At 30.1% G+C, this 20,419-nt stretch overlaps 6 protein-coding genes across 6 annotated transcripts; 3 read left to right on the top strand and 3 right to left on the bottom strand.

The window, feature by feature from the left end:
• Positions 1-240: 240 nt before the first annotated feature.
• Positions 241-8,676, top strand: OCT59_004257 (uncharacterized protein; the record flags this gene model as incomplete). Its single annotated transcript, XM_025315869.2, has 30 exons — positions 241-1,392; positions 1,486-1,657; positions 1,742-1,968; positions 2,035-2,063; positions 2,126-2,231; positions 2,309-2,513; positions 2,577-2,750; positions 2,832-3,129; positions 3,385-3,458; positions 3,535-3,618; positions 3,773-3,937; positions 4,021-4,125; positions 4,191-4,280; positions 4,365-4,460; positions 4,534-4,936; positions 5,001-5,038; positions 5,120-5,210; positions 5,281-5,509; positions 5,583-5,803; positions 5,880-6,346; positions 6,410-6,612; positions 6,694-6,835; positions 6,905-7,088; positions 7,156-7,275; positions 7,335-7,437; positions 7,504-7,850; positions 7,928-7,941; positions 8,033-8,099; positions 8,379-8,435; positions 8,558-8,676. The coding sequence occupies exons 1-30, from the start codon at positions 287-289 to the stop codon at positions 8,674-8,676; spliced, it is 5,736 nt and encodes a 1,911-aa protein (XP_025181924.2). The 5' UTR covers positions 241-286.
• A 211-nt stretch (positions 8,677-8,887) lies between these two features.
• On the top strand, positions 8,888-10,504 carry OCT59_004256 (uncharacterized protein). Its single transcript, XM_066148164.1, has 6 exons — positions 8,888-9,095; positions 9,274-9,408; positions 9,479-9,632; positions 9,713-9,794; positions 9,869-9,950; positions 10,037-10,504. The coding sequence occupies exons 1-6, from the start codon at positions 8,999-9,001 to the stop codon at positions 10,210-10,212; spliced, it is 726 nt and encodes a 241-aa protein (XP_065996788.1). The 5' UTR covers positions 8,888-8,998; the 3' UTR covers positions 10,213-10,504.
• On the bottom strand, positions 10,248-11,356 carry OCT59_004255 (small nuclear ribonucleoprotein Sm D3). The gene is made up of 4 exons (XM_025309174.2): positions 11,139-11,356; positions 10,840-11,064; positions 10,571-10,777; positions 10,248-10,500 (listed from the first exon to the last, which is right to left on the bottom strand). Exons 1-3 carry the CDS (start codon positions 11,239-11,241, stop codon positions 10,713-10,715), a joined length of 393 nt encoding a protein of 130 aa, XP_025181922.2. The 5' UTR covers positions 11,242-11,356; the 3' UTR covers positions 10,248-10,500; positions 10,571-10,712.
• A 28-nt stretch (positions 11,357-11,384) lies between these two features.
• Positions 11,385-12,709, top strand: OCT59_004254 (uncharacterized protein; the record flags this gene model as incomplete). The annotated part of the gene is made up of 3 exons (XM_066148163.1): positions 11,385-11,391; positions 11,668-11,819; positions 11,888-12,709. The coding sequence occupies 3 exons, from the start codon at positions 11,385-11,387 to the stop codon at positions 12,707-12,709; spliced, it is 981 nt and encodes a 326-aa protein (XP_065996787.1).
• A 132-nt stretch (positions 12,710-12,841) lies between these two features.
• Positions 12,842-16,675, bottom strand: OCT59_004253 (uncharacterized protein; the record flags this gene model as incomplete). The annotated part of the gene is made up of 18 exons (XM_025315868.2): positions 12,842-13,155; positions 13,226-13,315; positions 13,539-13,640; positions 13,741-13,812; positions 13,882-14,072; positions 14,143-14,230; positions 14,289-14,414; positions 14,491-14,626; positions 14,696-14,816; positions 14,890-14,993; positions 15,064-15,227; positions 15,300-15,434; positions 15,505-15,584; positions 15,660-15,927; positions 16,001-16,081; positions 16,136-16,290; positions 16,364-16,478; positions 16,544-16,675. The coding sequence occupies 18 exons, from the start codon at positions 16,673-16,675 to the stop codon at positions 13,054-13,056; spliced, it is 2,262 nt and encodes a 753-aa protein (XP_025181920.1). The 3' UTR covers positions 12,842-13,053.
• A 211-nt stretch (positions 16,676-16,886) lies between these two features.
• OCT59_004252 (uncharacterized protein) lies at positions 16,887-20,081 on the bottom strand. Its single transcript, XM_025315867.2, has 12 exons — positions 19,840-20,081; positions 19,559-19,678; positions 19,394-19,472; positions 19,178-19,316; positions 18,857-19,094; positions 18,665-18,772; positions 18,108-18,585; positions 17,985-18,017; positions 17,837-17,898; positions 17,725-17,772; positions 17,431-17,659; positions 16,887-17,344 (listed from the first exon to the last, which is right to left on the bottom strand). The coding sequence occupies exons 1-12, from the start codon at positions 19,875-19,877 to the stop codon at positions 17,105-17,107; spliced, it is 1,812 nt and encodes a 603-aa protein (XP_025181919.1). The 5' UTR covers positions 19,878-20,081; the 3' UTR covers positions 16,887-17,104.
• Between the last annotated feature and the right edge of the window lie 338 nt (positions 20,082-20,419).

Below are 20,419 nucleotides of genomic sequence, written 5' to 3'. Positions count from 1 at the left end.
TTTGATCAATATATATAGTATGTGTTACAATCCAATTGATATACAGCAATTTATATTTTTCTTTCTCCTAATATAGAATCACCCTTTTTGGAATGAATCTGTGGATATATTTTATTTAAAAATCGGAACAAATCTTTATTTTAAATATATATTATGGATAAATAATAGACTATATTTAAAGGGTGATCAGTCCAAAAAGGGTGATTCTCGGGTAAAAAAAATTAAATTTGTAAATTTTAAGCCGGGAATTTTATTTATATATAAAAAGAGAAATTTTTTTGGAAAAATGATCACAGTCAATATTAAAAAGTTAATTTTTCCACCTTATGTTGAAGATCCTGAATCTCAAAACTTTACAGAGCAAAATTGGACGGAAGCAATTAATGTTTGGGATACAAATCTATCATTACTTCTAAGGCTTCAGGATGCAGCTTTCTGTAATCAAATGTTACAAAACGAATCCCTTCACGAGTTTCTCGGAACTTTTCTTGGAACTCGTGCTAGATCTCATAACGTTAAACATAATGATAAAAGAGAAATTGAATTAGAAAAAAAGGTGTTGGCTATTTTGTTGCGCGTATCGGAAGCATCAAAGATTTCTTCAGATCAACCTGAAAATTCAACAACGCTAGTGGATGATCTTTACACTAAAAATGTGATTTCAGTCCCATTATTGCTTGACCTAGCTATAACTTATGGAAAATCTAACTTTACTCATACCAAAAAAATTTTGGATAATATAATTGATTCGGTTCCGAAATTGATGCAAGATTTCGAAATTCATTCAACTACTGTGATTAATTATATTAAAGCAATTAAAGACAAGTTTGTAGAGATGGGTGAGAAAGTTTATGAGGGTGAAGATGTTAATTTTGATTCAAATATTCATGATGCAAAAGTTTATTTGAGTTTCATTTCAGATATTTTTATTACTTTAGATTGTTTGTTTACTGTTTTTAAACCTGTAGTAAACATATTCAACGATAAGGATGATGAAAGTTTTTTACTGAAAATAAAAACATTTTATGACGAAACAATACCATTAATATCAAAGCTTATTTCTGAAAATGAACTAAATGATCTAAACATATTAAAGCATGTTTCAGTTTCATTAGCGTATCATACTTTAGATGCATGTTATTTCAACCCTCTGGGATTTGCATCCATTGAAGGGGATAATTTTTCATTCATTAAATGTGATGAAAATTTGAATGATGATAAAATTAAAGACATATTAGCAAAGATGAATGATATGTTAATGTATATGATTGAGCTCTCACCATTAGAGAAACCTGTACAATGTTTTGTTGATGCTCCTTTAATTCTGGATATGGAGATTGAATTCGATTTAAATGGAAAATTGACCAAAATAAAAAATGAAATTAGTGATGGATATCCTTTTAATATATACATATATGTATGTTTTTTTTCATGACGTCTAACGCATAAAATCATCTATTTATTATAATCCTGAATTTTTCACACTGATGATGTTCAAGTTGATTATATAATTAAGTCTTTGGAGTCCATGAGACTTATGAACCAAGAAACTGAAAAGGATACGTGGAATATGCGATTAAAACAAAAGCAAAAACGATATAATTCACGCATGTCAAATGGTGCTACCGCTGAAGAGTATCCTACTGGTGAAGTTAAGGTAGAATAATTAAGTTCTAAATTCATATTTACAAATTTAATAGTAAATAATTTAATAATAACTTATGGTTATTTTCTGAATTAGTCCAATGGGATTAATCATAATGGAATTGATGAAAATGAAATTAATGATAATGAAATGTACTTAATGTCTCTGATTTCACAAGTACAAGAAGTCTTTCCCGATTTAGGAGAAGGCTTTATTGAAGCATGTTTGTCTACCTATGACAATAACGTGGAAACCGTAATAGATCGGTTATTGACACAATCACTTCCTGAGCATTTAGCATCAATGGATCATACGTTACCACGGTATATTATAGTTTTTTGAGATTTTTATGCTTTTGGCGAAATTAACTAAATTCCGTTATCTTTTAGTGAAGTAGAAGCGGTTGAAAATCCGAATGGTTAGAAATATATTAGTATATTGTAATTTTTTTTTTTGATAATACTCAAGCTTTTTTTTTAGATGATGATTTACTTGCTCAGCGTAGGAATATATTTGATAATGATGAATTCGATGTGTTTTCAGGAAAAATTCTTGACACATCTCGAATTCACAGAGGAAAGAAGAAGTTTGTTGCTTTATCTTATTATCTAATTATCCATATATTTTTTAAATTTATTTATTTGTTATTTTCCTTTCATTAAGTCGTGGTACAGCTGATAAATTGTTAGATGATAAATCATTTATTGAATCCAATAAGGAGTCGATGGTGAATATGGCTTACAATACTATGTATGAAGATGAATATGATGATACATACGACACTAGCGGTTTGAATATGCGCGGAATAGATCTTCGTACGGTTGATGAGATAGATGAATTGGGTACTAGTTCGCGTGATAAGACGGAGGTAATTAGTTATAAATTTATACGAAAAAAAATGCATACTAATATGTTTCTTTCGTTACTAAAGATTGACCCTGGTATTATGCATGAAGAAAAGCTTATCAAAATGTATCAATCTGATCCATCAGTATTTGATAGGACAAGTGCTGTAAGAAAATCAGATAAACGCGCTCAACTCAGGAAAATTACTAAGATGACCGATGAACAGATAGAGGGATGGTATATTATGTTTCAGAGAAACGCAAGTATCTTTAAAGCGTAATAATTCGAGCCATTTATTTACATTTGAATATTTATATTAATCATTATTTTGTTTCTATAGCCAAGAAAAGATAAGTTGCTTTCGAAATATGAATGGAATGGCAAACAAGAAGAATTATTTTCAAACGTTTCTGACGAGAGTTCTTCTAGATCACCTCGACAAGGAAGTTATAATCAATTTAGAGGCGGACCTAGAGGAAGGGGCGGAAGTAGAGGCAGAGGTAGAGGCAGGGGAAGAGGCGGAAGTGGAGAACAGTTTTCGCGTAATTCCGACGCTAGTAATGTTTCTACGTATTCGCGACATAAATATAAAAATAATCACAACCAAAAGAACGCTTATGTAAAGAAAATGTCAAGAGGTTTTGGTCGACCAGAATAGTACTTATATAGACATTATAAAGAATTTAATTATTTAAAAATTACATAATAAATTTCGAGCCAATTTATTTTCGAATTGATGATAAATATTCGTCTTTTGGTGTCGCGTGTTTGTAGCTTATGTAATTCGATATTGGATTGAATGATTAAATTAAATTATACCAATTATAGTAGTTAATAAAAACGCGTAAACATTACTATCATTACTATATTCGTGTGGATCTAACCTTATAAAGGCGGTGGATCTCAAACCGTTTGTTTCTTTCGTTTTTACGCTTTATTTCTTCATTACCTTGTTAAAGACGAGCAGGTTTATATTATTACATCCCATGATGGTAATAAACGCGTTAAATATTTATGAATTAATGATAAGTTTTTTTTTCTAGAGAATGTTGCATCTAAACGATCCTGAGACTCGTGGAGAAACCTCCAGAGTCGCTGTACCTTGTACTTCACGTGTTCCATGTCAGGTAATGTATTGTTTTTGTTGATTTAAGAGCGTGTCTATCAAATTAGCAGAAATTATATTTGATTCAGAAAGTATTATTCATAGCACTTACAATATTTTAATAATCAACAATAAGTTGAATCTTGTATAACGTATTTAATTTAACTTCTTTCTAGGATGTGAATGGTCATGATGCAAAGTTAGGTCAATCACATTCGCTTATTGGGGATGATCAAACATTTACGATCGATGATATTGGGCCTTCTTTTGAATATGATCCTGAATTGCCTAAACTGAATAAATTTTCTGTATCAGTTAAATCAAAGACAAATGGACCAAATGTATCTACGTTAAATTATTATAATCTCGTTGGAGGAAAATTATCAGTGATTTTGAATAAATTGATATTTATACCATAAAATAGGTTTTTGTAGAAGTCCCCGCGCTGAAAAAGGTGCGAACTGCTTATAAAGATCTGGATGAAGTCACAGAAAGATTTACTGAGGAACAATGCATTAACTTCCTAATGGTGAGTATGAGAAATAATAATGATTAAAAACCAATTCATTTTGATTCATTATTCTTGTTGTAAAGGCCGATTCTACAGTAAGTGATACTATGAGTGACGATGATACAGAGTATTTCAGTATCGAAAATTTCGTTGTTTACGATAAAAATGGCGAGGTTCGTTTAAATTTAATTTAATAATAATTATAATAATAATAAAAATATTTGTTTACTTATTCTTACTATTATTAATGTATTTAGATTGTCGATTTTTGGGTAGAATATGATTTCCGTAGTTCTGAATTGTATTGGGATGGGATACTTGTTGAAGGTGATAAAAGGATTACATGCGTGGGGGTAAATTATTTATCTTTTTCCTTAACTTTTATCATATTTTAAAGCTTAATAAGTGTTAATATATATTTAATAGGTAAATTATAAAAAATTCACTATAGAAGGATATGGTGTTAATCATAATGAAATCATAATTTGGTTTGAATCTTCTGTTCGCGAAAATCTTTGGTATAAAGTCGTGTCAACTTTACCAGAATACGCTCAAATTTGGAAGAGTTTTGTGTGGAGGGTATATCTGACTAAATACGTATTGGATTGGATTCATACGAATCCGTCAGTGCTATTTAAGGATTTGGAATTACAATTTTATAATTGGATTCACAACTCTCGTAGTGGAGACCCGTTTTATGAAGAATGGATTTCTAAATTAAATCCTCAAACGCGAGATTTTAGGCATCTCGTGATTAATAACATGTATTTAATTTGGCATGAGGCTTATTTTCTCGGTCCAGATTATTCCGAAAAGCCATTTTTTCAAGGTAACATGAATTTATTAAAGATAAATTAATTCATTATTAACAAATTGACATTTGAAATTTTTAGACGAATGGAGTCCAGGAAGATATTCTTCCAATACTAGTGTAAATTATTATTACCTTTTCAGCTTATGATAACATTTCTTAATATTTATGCTAACTTTGAATGTTAAAATATCGATAAAGACTATTGGCAAGAACTTGGAAAAAACTACAGTCACGCCAACCGTATACAAATGGTTTAATGACTTATTTCCAAACCTTCTGAATGTGATAGGTATAGATATTAATTTAAATCTTTTTTCCAATTAATTTATAGTATAATATATAATAAATTTGTGTTTTAGAACCGGACAATTGTGATGAATTGAAAGGTAGTCCATCAAAGAATGTAGGATGTAATATAAGGGAATATAAAGAACTCAAGCACAAAGGAGTTCCGATTTTCCGAGGGTTAATCTCGAAGAGTAAGAAAAATTATAATCGGGTGCAAATTGATGATGTTGTGATTAACGTTGGAGATTGTTGTGAAATTTATCCCGATGATTCTGTTGGGCCAGATGTTCGCTGGATATGGTAATATTTCGTTTTAAAAGAACTGAAACTTCATGAGAAATTAACTTATTTGCTTTTCTAAAAAAAAAAAAAGTTATATTACCGAAATCACAAAAGTTAACAACAGTGGTGCTATTAAATTCGTGTGGCTCTATTCAAGAAAAGACACGCTTCTTCAGAATTTGGATAAAGATTTATTTTCGAATAAGTCAAAAGAGCTATTTTTTACTTTACACTGTGAATGTGTTAAATTTTGGCCAATTAGTCGTATTAAGAGAAAGATTTTAGTGCATTTTGGGAAATCTAAATGTCCTGGTAATCTAGTTTTCTTTTACATATAGATAATAAATATGGTATACGTATTTCAAGTATCTAATTTTTTTATTTATAGAATCAAACAATGAAAATGTTTTCTTTTGTAAGTATGCTTATCTTCCAATGGCGAAAGAAGGAAGTTTTATCACGTTCCATGAAGTCATGACCTATCCAAACGAAGAAGACGGACTTTGCTGTGGCTGTGGAGATAATGATGACAAATTTGCAATTTTTAGAAAGAAATATGAACGTGATGATTGCATTTTAATAAAACCATTCGAAGGAGATATCAAAGAACTTTATACTGTTTGCAAGATCGAGAGTATTAATGAGGAAGAGGGTTATGTAACTCTCCGACGCTTTTATAGGCTAACAGAATTGTCACAGAAAAAATATGGTACAGCAAAAAATGAACTATTATTTTCGGATTATTTATTCAATTTTGATAGATTTCACGATGTTGTTCGAAGTTGCCATGTTGAATTTTTACCGCTTGGTGAAGAAAAACCTGTCAACTTGCTTCATCGTGGTACTGGGGAACACGTAAGTGTTTATGGCGGTAATTTAATAGCGAATAATCTATTTATTTTAATATTGTTTTCATAGTTCTATTTTTCGAAAATATACTTTCGAAGAACAAAAACAATAAAAAATCCTGATTCAAATATGATGGAATATTTCTCTAAAATTTTCCCGGATTGGTACTACAAAGTTGAGCCGTGTACCAAATTAAAGTGTCTTGATCTTTTTTGCGGGGGTGGTTCGTTGGGAAGAGGATTCGAAGACGCAGGATTTGTAGAGTGCAAATGGTAATTTGTTTTGTTTCCTTTTTTCCTATTTTATTTTTCATATTAAAAGTAACGGTGATAATCATAATTCAATCTATTAAGGGCGATAGATACCAATGAAACTGCTATGAAAACTTATATGCATAATTCTAAACAAGGGGATGTTGTGCTTATTAACGAAAGTGTTAATAAAATTCTCGCCAACGCTATGAAAAATAAAAATAATCAGAATTTACCAAATAAGGTGCATATTTTTGGTTTTATCTTAGTAATTCTAAAGTTATGTATCAATATATCTTATTATTTAAAATAGGGTGAGGTTGATATAATGTTGGCAGGATCGCCTTGTCAGGGTTTTTCGCGCATAAACAAACACCAGGATACTGATAGAAGCATGACTAATAATTCATTAGTTGCTTCCGTTGCATCATTTGTCGATTTTTATCGGCCACGATTTTTACTACTTGAGAATGTAGCAACTATTTATCGTAAACTTGGTAAGATTAAACATAATTTTTCATCATGTATTTGCTCGATTTAACAAGTCTTCATTTTCATAAACAGTATTTTTTAGGTTGATAGGATGCTTACTTGAAATTGGGTATCAAATTAAAGTTGGTCTAATTTCAGCCATACAACAAGGTTGTGCTCAAGAAAGAAATCGTATTTTTCTTTGGGCTGCAGGTAAATTTTTTTCTAAAATCAAATTTTTATAATTTATTTACTTATTTATGCATAAATAGCACATGGTGAAGTTTTACCGGGCCATCCACCAGTTTCACATATGCATTCCAACTTTTTTTTTAAATCGTATCGAAATTTGTTTAATTTAGGAAATAGCACAAGGTAATCTATGGTGTATTATGACTTGGAACATTTTACAACGAATTTAACGTAATTTTTTTTTTTTAGCTTAGAAGGTTTGTCTAACGTATCTATGACAAGCTTTACGATGAATACGGTTGGAGAAATTACTTATGACCTTCCAAAGTTAGATACCGGAAACTACTGGTATCCTATCTATCCGGACCACGTTGCTACTATTAATAGTTATAAGATCAAGGAGATCCTAAGGAGGATCCCCACTTACCCTCCTGGATCAGACTATTATTCAGCTCTAGATAGGGGAATGATACCCGATAGACTTAGGAAGGAAGAATATGATTCAAAACGCGTGAATCATTTCGGCGGAGAAAAGTATAAATTCTGCCAGCGTATTGAAAAAGATGACGTATTCTCAACTATATGTACCTCAATGAGTAGGTTTTTTATTTATTATTTTATAGTTTAAATTAAATAATAAACTTTTTTTTTCCTTCACGTGTTTGACAATAAGGATGTAACGGCTTTGTAAGTACTTATGAATTTAAACATAGTGAATTTACATTTGACAGAAATTATTCAAATATTTAATTAACTATTTATTTATTTTTTCTATTAGCATCCAAGAATCGTGCACTTCGAAGAACCTAGGGTCATAAGTGTTCGAGAGGCCGCAAGAGCTCAAGGTAAATGATTTTTATCATTTGAATTTAATAGTATGAATAATCTTACCGCACAACCCTCGGAAAGGTGCAATTTTCTAACCATCACCGTTCACGTGATGGCCGCGTTGTTTATATTTATCTCAGCGACGTTTTTTTGAGTAGTCTGATCTCTGTCATATCATTTCGGATGTAACTTATGTTACCGTAAACATATAGCCGAGGGTTGGTGTGGTAAGATGATCCGTGGTGGTAAATGTGAGAATGATAATAATAGCATTAATTATTTTATTAATACCTTAGGTTTTCTCGAAACAGATATTCTATGTGGTAACATAGCCGATCAATATAAAGTGGTTGGTAAGTACTGTATTTTAATGGTTTAATTTTAATTGTTTAGAATTTTTATCTTTTTTATCTTTTTAACCGAGTGCGAAATGAATATTAATGTTTGATTTTTTTTCATTGTAATAATTTAATAGGTAATAGTGTTCCGAGAAATATTGCCTTTGCTCTTGGGCTTCAGTTAGGAAGAGCGCTGACAGACCATGAGCACGAACACCTTCCCAAAAATCATTATGAATTATGGAATGATTATTAAATACAATAATTTTTAGATTATCATAAATCTATATTTGCTTAATTGCTTAAACCATAAAATGCGTTCATTAAAGTCGATCTAATCGACAGATACTCTAATCACGTGAGATTCATTTATCAGCCAATTATAGTTCATCCAATCATAAACTGACATAAATTACTGTTCAAACAATGCAAATCTGAAAAAATGAGTCCTCTTTAAATACTTACTTGAGTAAATCCTTGGGTAGGGTTTCTTCCCAATTTGCGAAAGAGAGATTTAATCAAAAGTATTCTTGACTTCTTTTCATTCATTTCCTGTGAAAAACTTTGTATAACGAAAAATGGCACATAAAATTAAACAGCAACTTGAACCACTTCCACCATCACCTAAAATACAAGAAGTAAAAAATGTTTTCTTATTTATACCAAACATTATAGGTATGCATTATGGAATCCTATTTTTTGCTATTTATTTAGTATTTTTATTTTGTATCAAACGTTTCTTTTAGTTTTTTTTGCATCGTTGTTTTTATCGCGACAAACTCTTAATATTTTTATTTTACATTAATAAATTTCTTAATCAGGCTTAAAAATTTAATATTTATGTGATAAATAGGCTTTATTCGGGTCATTCTTGCGATACTCTCATTGTATTATATGCCAAATAAGCCATGGACTTGTATGGGTCTTTATACATTTTCTTGTTTGTTAGATGCTGTAGATGGAAATGCGGCAAGATATTTTGATCAATGTGCGTATTTCCTTCTGATTTATAATTATTCAATTGAAATTCTTTAATTGATATTATATTCGTATAATAGGTAGTGAGTTTGGAGTCGTCTTAGATATGGTAACAGACAGATCAACAACTTCTTGTCTATTGTGTTTCCTTGCTACAAAGTATTCTTCATGGACAATTTTATTTCAATTATTAATCTCTTTGGATCTTAGCAGTCATTATATGCATATGTATAGGTAAAATAATTCGCATAACTTGCTCGAAAAATTTATCATAATTAATTATCTAGACTGATCTTTATTACAATTTTATTTAGCTCAATGACATCAGGTTCTTCGAGCCATAAAAATATTGATAAATCTTCAAATTCTATTTTACGTGCTTATTATTCTAATAATGTAGGTTTTTATGTATGTGGTTAGTTTTTTCTTTTTCCTTTTCTCTTTTTTAATAGATAAATAATATTTTATAGGTGGTTCTTTTTATCTTCTGTGCACTAAATGAATTATTTTTTGTTGCATTGTATCTTTTATCATTTAACCACGAAGACATAGGTAATTTATTTACTATCAAAGCTATCAATTTAGGGATTCGAAATTTTTTATTTTTGACGCTAATTATTCTATCATTAAATATATAGCACCGGGGCTGAATTTTATAATTCGATTAATTGCTTTTTTTTCATTTCCTGTTTGTGCTGGAAAACAAATAATTAATGTAATTCAATTAGCTGGTGCTAGTAAAAGGTTGGCTAGTATTGACCTCGCAGAACAAAGAAAGATATCCAAAAATGGAGAAAACGTAAAGAACAATTGAAAATCCAATTTTCTTTCCACTTTCATTAATATAATTCTTTCTGAATTTGCTTTTTAGTATAGAAAAATGATTTCGATAGAGAATTGAACCGATTTTAAATTTAAATTTATACTATCCTCTTTTCCTCAAAGTTTTTATCCCAGAAAGTAACTTACTAATATTCTATCTAAAAAGAATTGACATCTAATTTATTTGTATTAATATATTTCTTATCGGTATAAACCAGTATTTAATTAATATAAGAATCCAAAATGTAAAAAATAGATCTATTAAAAACCGTGAATCTATCTTGAACAAATTGAATGAGTGTTTATAATAAGAAATGCGAAACGAAAAGAAATATCCCGTCAAAACCTACCTTAAACTCAATTCTGTTTGCTGCACTAATTTAAAATACAACAGATCAAAAAAACAAAAACTTTTTTATACCATAATTTGAACGTTCATATAAGCTAATAATTCAAGAATCATCTTTTATAATTTTTTTAATATTTATTCCATTATTGGGAACGTCCACGGCCACGAGTTACACCACGGAATCCTGCTCTTCCTCTTCCGCCACGAGCTAAAATAAAAATATTTGTCAAATAAAATCAAATAGTCATTTTTACATTAAATTGCACGTACCTTGAGCTCTCGCGACAGTAGCTTTACCTCTACCCATTCCTATACCTCTACCTTTCATAGCATTCGGACCGATCTTCTTAAACATTGGAGCATTCTTTAACATATCCGGCACAATAAAGAATCTAACATGTGAACCTCTAATATAAACTTGATCCAATTGAGATACGCGCCCATCCCTTGCAGTAACGGTAATTTCACGAAGCTGCACGTTCATATTGTCTTCAGCTAATAAATTTTTCGAAAAAGTTTAGATCTGTCATAAAGTTACAATATTCTTTTACAAACCAAAAAATTTTTACCTTCAGATAATTTTCCTCTGTAAACCGTTCCATTGTTTAATTCTAATGTTACGACGTGTCCCTGAGCTTCATGAAGTAATTTAATAGGTACCCCAATAGACATCTTTGTAGTTTTAGAACTTTGAGAAGTCAACAAAAAAAAAACTAATCGGGAATTAAATTTATTTTTATATTAGGTAATATTAAATGATCTTTGCTAAAGTTGCACGACTTCAAAAATGAATTAATAAATTCAACGTAAACAGAATGTCCCGTGTTACATTTTGACTAAGTGACGTAAATGTATTTCCAAAATAAATATCTAGATTCGAGAAATATGCCATCTTCCTTTTTTCAATTATATCTGGCTTTTCCACTCATTTATTTCAAAACAAACCTGCAAGTTCCTTTAAAAATTTTCCATAATTTTATACTCGGGGAACCAAGAATTTTTTTTTTTTTTTGTTTAATACATTTTTTGTGTCCTCTATTCTATCACCCAAAATTATTACTTTTCTTTTGGCACTACTTTTTTTGCCGTTTTTTTAAGGTTACAAAAAAAAAATCACCGTGCCTCTACAAAGAAGAACTTCAGCTTCGGGGCGGGTCCCCTTATTTCGAACAATCAATCCCCCTTCCGCAACTTATTCTCCAATTTATTATGAGCCAGAAAGCTGGCAGTATCGAGTTGCTGAAAATTTGGTAAATTAATTGTAAAATTTTTGTTGTTAAATTCATTAATTAAACGTTTCTGATGGTTTCTTACATAGATAAAAGGTAAAGAATACAATGAAATTGGCTCCTATTTGAAATATGATAAGTCAAATTCACCTGTTATAAGTCCAACAATATTAAATATAGAAGAATACAAAATACAGAATAGGACGTCGCCCAATGTTGAAGATTCAAATTCACAAATTCCGGCGACCCCAAATGATCTTAATTTGAACAATATATCTAGAGAATTCGTAGCTCCTTTATTACCTTTGAAAAAAGCAAAGATAAACAATGTTGATATATCGGTGCAAGAGTCAGATGATAAAAGAGCTTCGCAAGCATCATCTGGAGGCTCATGGCCATCCTGGACTTATGTATATTATTCTCCTCCATCAGATAGTAATAGAGATAATCTTCTACAAGATAGAACAGATGATTCAGACATAATAATACCGGATCCTTTAACCTCCGCAGCTGCTGGTGTTGGGTCACCTGATGACAATAATAACAGTAGTAGGAAAAGCAATTCTCAAAAATCTCCATGGAGTCGTAGTAAAACTTCTTTTCCTTCAATTAAAAGACTTTCTACAACAAGTTTTTATACGTTACCACAAAGGGCATTATATTACGTACAAGAACCATTTATTGTATGTCCCTTTGGTTCAGTTTTATTTACGATGGGATTTTTATTTGCACCACTTTGGTGGTTTGGATCCATTTTTCCTCGACACCCAAAAACTACCGCGGATTTTCAATGGAAAAGATATAATCAATTAATGTCAATTTTTTCTTTTTTCCTGATAGCTGGTATATTGGGTATAATAATTTGGTATTTAAGATATTATAAAGAATCTAATTGGTATAACAATATTTGAGAATAGAGTTTTTTTCTTTTATATAATTAATTAATTAATTTTGTTTTCCTATTTAATTCTTTTTAATTTGTTTGAATAATAATTTTTTATAGTATGATCATGCAGATCACGTATTATAATAACTGACTGGGGTATCAACAATTTTGGGGTCAAATAATGCATGATCTTGTGATCTACACTATAACACCGCATCTGAGCATTTGAGATGCTTCTCTGTAATATAATGCCCCTTTATTTTTAAAAAGTATCTTGAAGCTCATATATTTTTAATAAAAGAGAAAGCTTTTGATTATTAAACATTGCTGAAAATATGAATCAAATTTTCATGAGTAATAAAACATAAACTAATTTATCCCAAATTTAAATAATTTTTCGTAATATGCTAAGGTTTCGGCAGTTAATGAAGCTTTTGTAATTTTTAAAGCTCTCAAAAAATCAGACATATTCTATAATTTAATTATTTAATAAATAAATAAGTAATTGCTTACAAGTAAATAATAATGTATTTATATTTACCACATCTGAAATATCTCTATTTCTGCGTAATGCTATCATTGCAGATTCTCTACATAAATTTTTAATATCCGCACCTGTATACATTTCAGTCTACAAAAATAAAATCAATACTTTTAACACGTTTAACAAAGGTATTGCTAAACATCACCGGTGGTGATGATCACCGATGGTGAAATTATGATGTAATGCCGGCCAGTATTTTATTAGGGTTTTAATTCTGGTCGAAAATACATCATAATGCTGGTACGGTGACCATCACCGCCGGTGAGCTTTAGCAATTTACAAAATGAACATAACTAAATTAAATAAATACCTGTTTAACAATAAAATCTAAATCTACATCTTCATTTAATGGCATATTGGAAGTATGTATCTTTAAAATTTGTTTACGTGATTTAAAATCTGGAGGTGGAACCTTAGATATATATAATAATAACAAATTAAACATTGTACCCGGAGAATCATATGTTATATTACATAAATTTGACAATACTGCGTGTCATGGTATAACTTACATATATAAGACGATCAAACCGTCCGGGTCGTAAAAGAGCTGCATCAAGCATATCTGGTCGATTTGTTGCACCCTTAGTAAAGAAATAAATTTTAAATAAATAAAAGCTAATTTGTGAAATTATAATTTACGTATAACTTACTACTACAAGAATTGATGTTGCAATTTCAATTCCATCCATTTCATTGAGTAGCATGGACAAAACACATTCTTGAACACTATATCCATTCCTATTTCCTTCACCCAAAGATCTTTTTCCAACAATAGCATCAATTTCATCGAAAAAAATAATAGATGGATTTGAAGCACGTGCACGTTGAAATATAGATTGAACTAACGGTTGAATTGTAAATGGTAAAGATAAGTAGTACAAATAAGCCTTAAGTCGAATGGATGAACTTACTTGTTTTTTCGGAATCTCCAACGTAAGGAGAATAAAGTTGAGCTCCATTAACAGATAAAAACATTGCACCTGAAACGCTGGCTATTACCTAAATTATAAGACAACGTTGAGTTATTGAATATATTGGCAATGATAATATTTATTACCTTGACTAATGTAGTTTTACTGCATCCAGGCGGCCCATACAAAAGAATTCCCTTTGGAGGTTTTAATCCTAGTTTTTTAAATGTATTGTTATATTGTAATGGCCATTCAATTGCCTGTTTTAATTGCTATAAATTAAATAAACTATTAGAAATTTAATGTACAGTAAGTATATTAAGTGAAAGATAATTAATAATATTCAACTTTTTTAACCGTATCTAATCCACCAATATCGTCCCAGTTTTTCTCTTCAAAATTCACTTGATAATTGTGTTTTATTGAAGGTGAAACATGTGACATCGCCACCATAAAATCATCCATGGTAATATTAAACGTAGACCTAAAATAATTATTTTGTAAATACCATCATTTCTTTGTAAGAAATAATAGAAATAAACACCCTTTTTACTTTTTAAATTTATCTCTAGAAGTATTGGAAATGCGACGATTAACTGCATTCATTGCAGCTTCACAACATAACGTAGCTAATTCAGCACCAACATATCCATTAGTTATAGAAGCTAAAAAACCTACAAAATAATACAAAATAACACTTTTATAATTAGTTTATATATAATTTTGTTATATTTACTAATTACTCACCAACATCAACATCATTTTCAAGTGGCATTTGTGATGTTTGAAACCGTAATATTCTTTGGCGTGCCTTTTCATTTGGAACATCAACACCTACTTCCCGATCGAATCTAATCAAACATTTATGTATAATTAAATTTATGTGCTCAATTAATATCAACTTGTGAATTTAAACCATACCGCCCAGGTCTTCTTAAAGCTGGATCAATAACATTAGGTCGATTAGTTGCTGCTATAACAATCAATCTTCCGCGTGACTCAATGCCATCCATCAACGTTAAAAGCTGAGCAACAACGTGAGATTCGTGAGATCGTGCTTCTTCTCGATGTGATGCTATAGCTTCCTAATGGATAACTAGTTTTAATAAATTTAACAAACAGATATTGTGAAAACCGAAAGTGATGATATTTAATACCAATTCATCAATAAAAAGAATTATTGGATCATCTTCCTCAGATATCATTTTTTTTGCTTGAGAGAACTTATTTCTCAGCCTTGCCTCGCTTTCTCCAACATAAGACCCAAATATATCAGGTCCACGTATTGAAATCTATTTTAGAATGCATGTTTTCACGTTAAACAATTCTCATTGCAAATATTGCATTATATCAATCACATACCATCTTTGCATTGCAAGCTTTTGCAATTGTGCTAACTAGATATGTTTTTCCAACACCAGATGGCCCATAAAGTAACACACCTAATAAACATTAGTAATACATAAAGTTATATTGAGCATATATATATTTCCTAAAGGAGAAAATTCTTGTAATACCTTTTGGGCATTCAATCTTCAACTTTTGTATTAAATCTGGATATAATAATGGATAAACAACGACTTCAAAAAGTGTTTCAAAAGCCTTTTCGAGCCCAGGAACATTCCTAGTAAAATTTTCTTCTAATGAAACACTTTGTAATGATGACGATATCTGACCAATTTCATTATCAAAACTATGTATATTTTTATTATTTAAAGTGTCGACAATTGAAATTTGACTTTCATTTGTAAAAAGTGATTCGTCACTTGGAGATGTCGCAAGAATCTAAATAATAACCCAAGAATGAATCTGTTCCTTCGAAATTAAAAAAAAAGCAACCGTTTTGATTCATAAATACTTTTATTTCCAAATGACGTCTTTCATCAAATATGATACATTCATCACATATTAATTTCCCGTTTAATATATTTCTAATGGTCTATAATTAAGTTAATTTATAATCATCTAATAAATTATAGTGACAATTGCTTACCTGTAACCTAATAAAATCCGATCCTTTCTTCCACACAAAACCTAATTCATGTAATTGCTTTAATTCTTGATTTCGTCCCTCGAAATTATGAAGTTTAATGGAGACCACAACTTCTTTAACATTTTGCAGAGGAATTCTTAAAGAAACTAATGAGCCTAATATATAATTATGACCTTTGTCGATATCTTGTCAAATCGTCAAATAGATCAACCTTTTTATATTTCTTACATGATAAATTGTTTAAATTCGATCTATCTAATGATTTTACATTTTTACTTATGAAATTATCAGCTTGAATTATACCAGCCGGTATCGAAGCTGGCCATATACGACAGTACAATGACTAATTTATTACAATAAGTTAACAATTGTATAAAATAACGCGAACACAAAAATAAAGTTGCATACAACTGATACAGAATCTATTCGGACCCATTGTCCAACTAATAATCTCCTCTTTTTTATAATATCAGCTGAAACCACACATCGTGCAGAACCTATATCTTCGGGAATGGGTGGTCTTAGAACTAAGTCGCGCATACTTTGTCTCACATAATCAATGATTATCGGTCGAGGTTTTTGATTCGTGCACAAAAATTTTCACCGCATGACAGCATCACAAGAGGATATACACTTGTCAAATAATAATAAACTATGCAGCAGTTGAACTAACAATTTTTTATATTTCTTATTACAGTGCGCACATTTTTAGCATGTTATTTCATATAATTGTGGAGATCAAAATGATTTTTTTTAAATATTCTTTATTGCTAATTAAAAATGTAAAAAACAAATATAATAATATTACAACGAAAAAAAATATGTATACCAAATAAATGATTTGTTCGATTAGCTTATTTTAAAGCCAAACTTTTTTTTTTAAAAAAAAAGGACTAAAAATAAATATAATATAAAATTACAAATATAAAAGAGTCCTTGTGTCTTCTAATAAAAACCTTTCTATATTTGTTACCAATTACCAAATCCTCCAGTATTTTGGTGAAAAGGTGAATTTTGTTGATTTAATCTTGCCAAATCGTTAAGTGAGACCGGTTTATTAACGTTATGTGTATTAGTATTTGGTGTCTGTATTTGAAAAGGATTCTTACTTGGGGGAGTACCAAAACCACCTCCCACATCACTTAGATCAATAAGGGTATTACTAGTTGTATTAGTTGCATAAGATGAGCTTGAAAATGGTGTTATTGACTAAAAAAAAATGAGAAAATAGAAAATAGATCGTCAAAAGAAGTATTTTAAAGATATTAAATTCTAAAACTTTCGTTTATTCTTGCCTGATTCGCCTCTTGATTAAATGTGTTGTTGCCAGTACTACCGAAAAATAAATCGGTGCTTCTAGTAGTGGTAGTAGGATGGCTAAAAGTGTTATAGCCGCCGCCACCATCACCTCCTCCAGATCCTCCAGTATTAAGGAATGGATTAGCTTGATTTATAGAAATATCACCAGTTGAATTTGATCGTCTCGGTGATGGGACGGATAAAGCATTAGCAAAGCCAGATCCCCTTTAAATAAAGGAAATAAATCTTAATATTTATTTAATATGCATCAAAAACTAACTGATACTTACGCCGGGACACGACGATTTCCCACATTACCGAAGGTATCCATGCCATCTCTAAATGAAATAAAATATTAAAAATTGAAGATACGAATTGTAATTCAATTATTTTGATTCTCACCCCCCACTAGCAATGAGTGAAGCCAATTTTGAATGTTTTTCGTCCTGTGGTTTTTTTGTTATCTACATTTTTGGTTAAATGAAGGTTAAAATTAATCATAACTTAGCGAATTACCAATTCACATATGAAAAATAAGTGAAATATTTACTTCTTGTGATTGAATTAAACTGTCGAAATTAGGCTATACAAACACATTAATTTATTTAAAAATATATATATATATAATTTTAGCATTAAAATTAAAAATTAGATAATGGTTATTGTAGTATACCTGTTTATTAGATGATGAAAATGATTCGAACGTTGATGTCGCCAAATTAGGTGAACTAAAATTAGATGTGGACATATTGAAAGATGAAATTCCATTTGTTCCATATGGAGTAGTTGTTCCATTTGTTCCATATGAAGTAGTTGTTCCAAAATCTGGTTTCTGCTGCGAAAAGTTTCCAAATGGATTATTTGAACCAACGGTTGATGTTTGATAAGATTGAGATTGTTGCATTTGATATGGATTATTATTCAATGGATTATTATTTAATGGATTATTATTCAATGGATTATTATTCAACGGATTATTATTCAAGAGGTTATAATTAATCGAGTTTTGTGAGTTATCAATCATATCGAAAGGATCGAACTGGTTACTAGAAGTGCTACTATATTGACTAAATTGGTTATTTCCAAATTGAGAATTGATTGGTTGACCAAAGAAATCGGTTTGTTGCTGTGGAAATGGATTATTTCCAAATCTATAAAGTGAAATTTAAAATATAGAATATAAGTGACACGATAATAGAACGTAATATATAGTCAAAAAATATAACTCACCCTGACGTGTCGATTAACGGTTTTTCATTTTGTTCAGCTAATCTGGCCAATCGTTTTTCCTCTTCCTCTTTACTTAATCTTAATGCCTTTTCTACTTCATCATGCTCACTGTTAATAATATTATTAATATTAAATAATTAAGGTAAATACTATAATATATTAAAAAATATTTTTTTTAAGATGATATTATACCTTTCTTTTATCCTTGCCTCATATTCTTGCGCAGATCTTTTACTCTCTTCAATTGCTCTTTGCATCTCGCTTTCATCATCTAAATAACCAGGTTCGATTGACCTATCTGAAATTTGGTCATTTACATAATCACTACGACCTCCCATACGTCTTCTCATATCATCTCTATTTCGTCTTTCTTGTTTAAGTCTTTCTTCGTCCTGGAGAAGATTGGTAATTTCTTTGGCCTTCTGCCTTACTATTATTCAAACAAAATAAACACTTTAATTTTATAATATGATAATAAAATGTGGAATTAATAAATAGGTTACTGTAGCATACCATTTGCACCCTGGTCTTTACCCTCCTCATCAATATACTGAAATTCTGTTAAAGTCTTCACTACATATAAATTCTTTTTTGCATAACTTACAACTTGTTCTGAACCTCCGTGAAGACAATAATCCAATAATGTGAGTGCCTAATTTGTCAAAAGATATACAATTATATGTCATTATAAAATTTCTTTGAAATCTAGAGTAATTTTATTTAACTCACTTTGAAAACATGTCTCCAATTTTTGCCATGATCGTTTAATCTTTTGTCAATCATTTCCATGATTTCTATAAATTCATTACTAATTAAAAAGATTTTAATTTAGAATGTATTTTTTTTTATACAAAAGAAATAAATTCTAACATATTAACATAGTATACTACTTACTGATTGTATGTTGCTTTAGCAATCTCATTCATTAAAGTACCACTTGGACCCCATGGGTCATTAGAGGTTGCAGATCGAACTTTTGCCTGAATATCTGAATACCCTTTTGTATAATTTTTTCTGTGATATAAGAAAAATATGCAAGTGTGAGAGAAATATAAAACTTAACAGATTTAAATTATATTATGGTTACAAACAATTTTTTTTTTTTTAATCAAATAGTAGATGCCGGTAATTCCTTGGTATAAATCAAGAAACCATTTAGAGCGACATATACTTACATTGTACGAGCAGTAGCTTTCACTACATATTTCGACATTGTAATTTTATTGTATATTGAACGATCGATTTATTGTGCACAGTCTTTTGTTCAGCGTATATATATACGTCTTCACAACGGAATTTACTTAAGACAACGAAAAAATAGATATTGAACGATCGGGATATGTGCACGCGAATTCTTTTTATTTAATGAATTTAGTGTAAAGTGTGCCTTTTGAAAAGGAATGTATATAAACGAGCCATTGGTATTTTGTTTTCATTTATAGTATTTACAAGGTAACATCGTTGGCTGAGGTAGCCACGTTGGTCACGTTGATAGAATATAAAGTACTTGGCTGTGTAACAGAAGATTTTTGTTTCATGCGCGGAATGAGTAGGATATTCATCGAAAAATCGAAAAAAAATCTTTCTCTCACTAATTAGTACTTTTTTTAATTATTTTATATTCACTTATTAGGGGATAGAATTTTCTTTTCCTTACCAGAAGTACCCTCTTTTTTATTTTACCTTTTTTTTGCTTGACTTTAAAGTCTGTTAAATCATTGTCATTGCCGGAGACCCGATACATACTCCTATTCT

The sequence above is a fragment of the Rhizophagus irregularis genome, chromosome 12 (assembly GCF_026210795.1).
Source record: "Rhizophagus irregularis chromosome 12, complete sequence".
In the NCBI taxonomy this organism is placed as follows: domain Eukaryota; kingdom Fungi; phylum Glomeromycota; class Glomeromycetes; order Glomerales; family Glomeraceae; genus Rhizophagus; species Rhizophagus irregularis.
The sequence above is the reverse complement of the archived record's forward strand: the minus strand, read 5'-3'. Positions and strand labels throughout refer to the sequence as shown.

What these genes read in the sequence shown, in the direction of transcription:
- OCT59_004256 (XM_066148164.1), top strand. Translation starts at nt 8,999, where the DNA reads ATGGCACATAAAATTAAACAGCAACTTGAACCACTTCCACCATCACCT. An exon ending in CATTATATGCATATGTATAG is followed by an intron (nt 9,633 to 9,712) that starts GTAAAATAATTC and finishes AATTTTATTTAG; the next exon opens with CTCAATGACATCAGGTTCTT. An exon ending in ATTTAACCACGAAGACATAG is followed by an intron (nt 9,951 to 10,036) that starts GTAATTTATTTA and finishes TTAAATATATAG; the next exon opens with CACCGGGGCTGAATTTTATA.
- OCT59_004255 (XM_025309174.2), bottom strand. Translation starts at nt 11,241, where the DNA reads ATGTCTATTGGGGTACCTATTAAATTACTTCATGAAGCTCAGGGACAC. An exon ending in CAGAGGAAAATTATCTGAAG is followed by an intron (nt 11,065 to 11,138) that starts GTAAAAATTTTT and finishes AAAATTTATTAG; the next exon opens with CTGAAGACAATATGAACGTG. An exon ending in TACTGTCGCGAGAGCTCAAG is followed by an intron (nt 10,778 to 10,839) that starts GTACGTGCAATT and finishes TTTTTATTTTAG; the next exon opens with CTCGTGGCGGAAGAGGAAGA.
- OCT59_004252 (XM_025315867.2), bottom strand. Translation starts at nt 19,877, where the DNA reads ATGTCGAAATATGTAGTGAAAGCTACTGCTCGTACAAT. An exon ending in TAAAGACCAGGGTGCAAATG is followed by an intron (nt 19,095 to 19,177) that starts GTATGCTACAGT and finishes TTTGAATAATAG; the next exon opens with TAAGGCAGAAGGCCAAAGAA. An exon ending in TTAATCAAGAGGCGAATCAG is followed by an intron (nt 17,345 to 17,430) that starts GCAAGAATAAAC and finishes ATTTTTTTTTAG; the next exon opens with TCAATAACACCATTTTCAAG.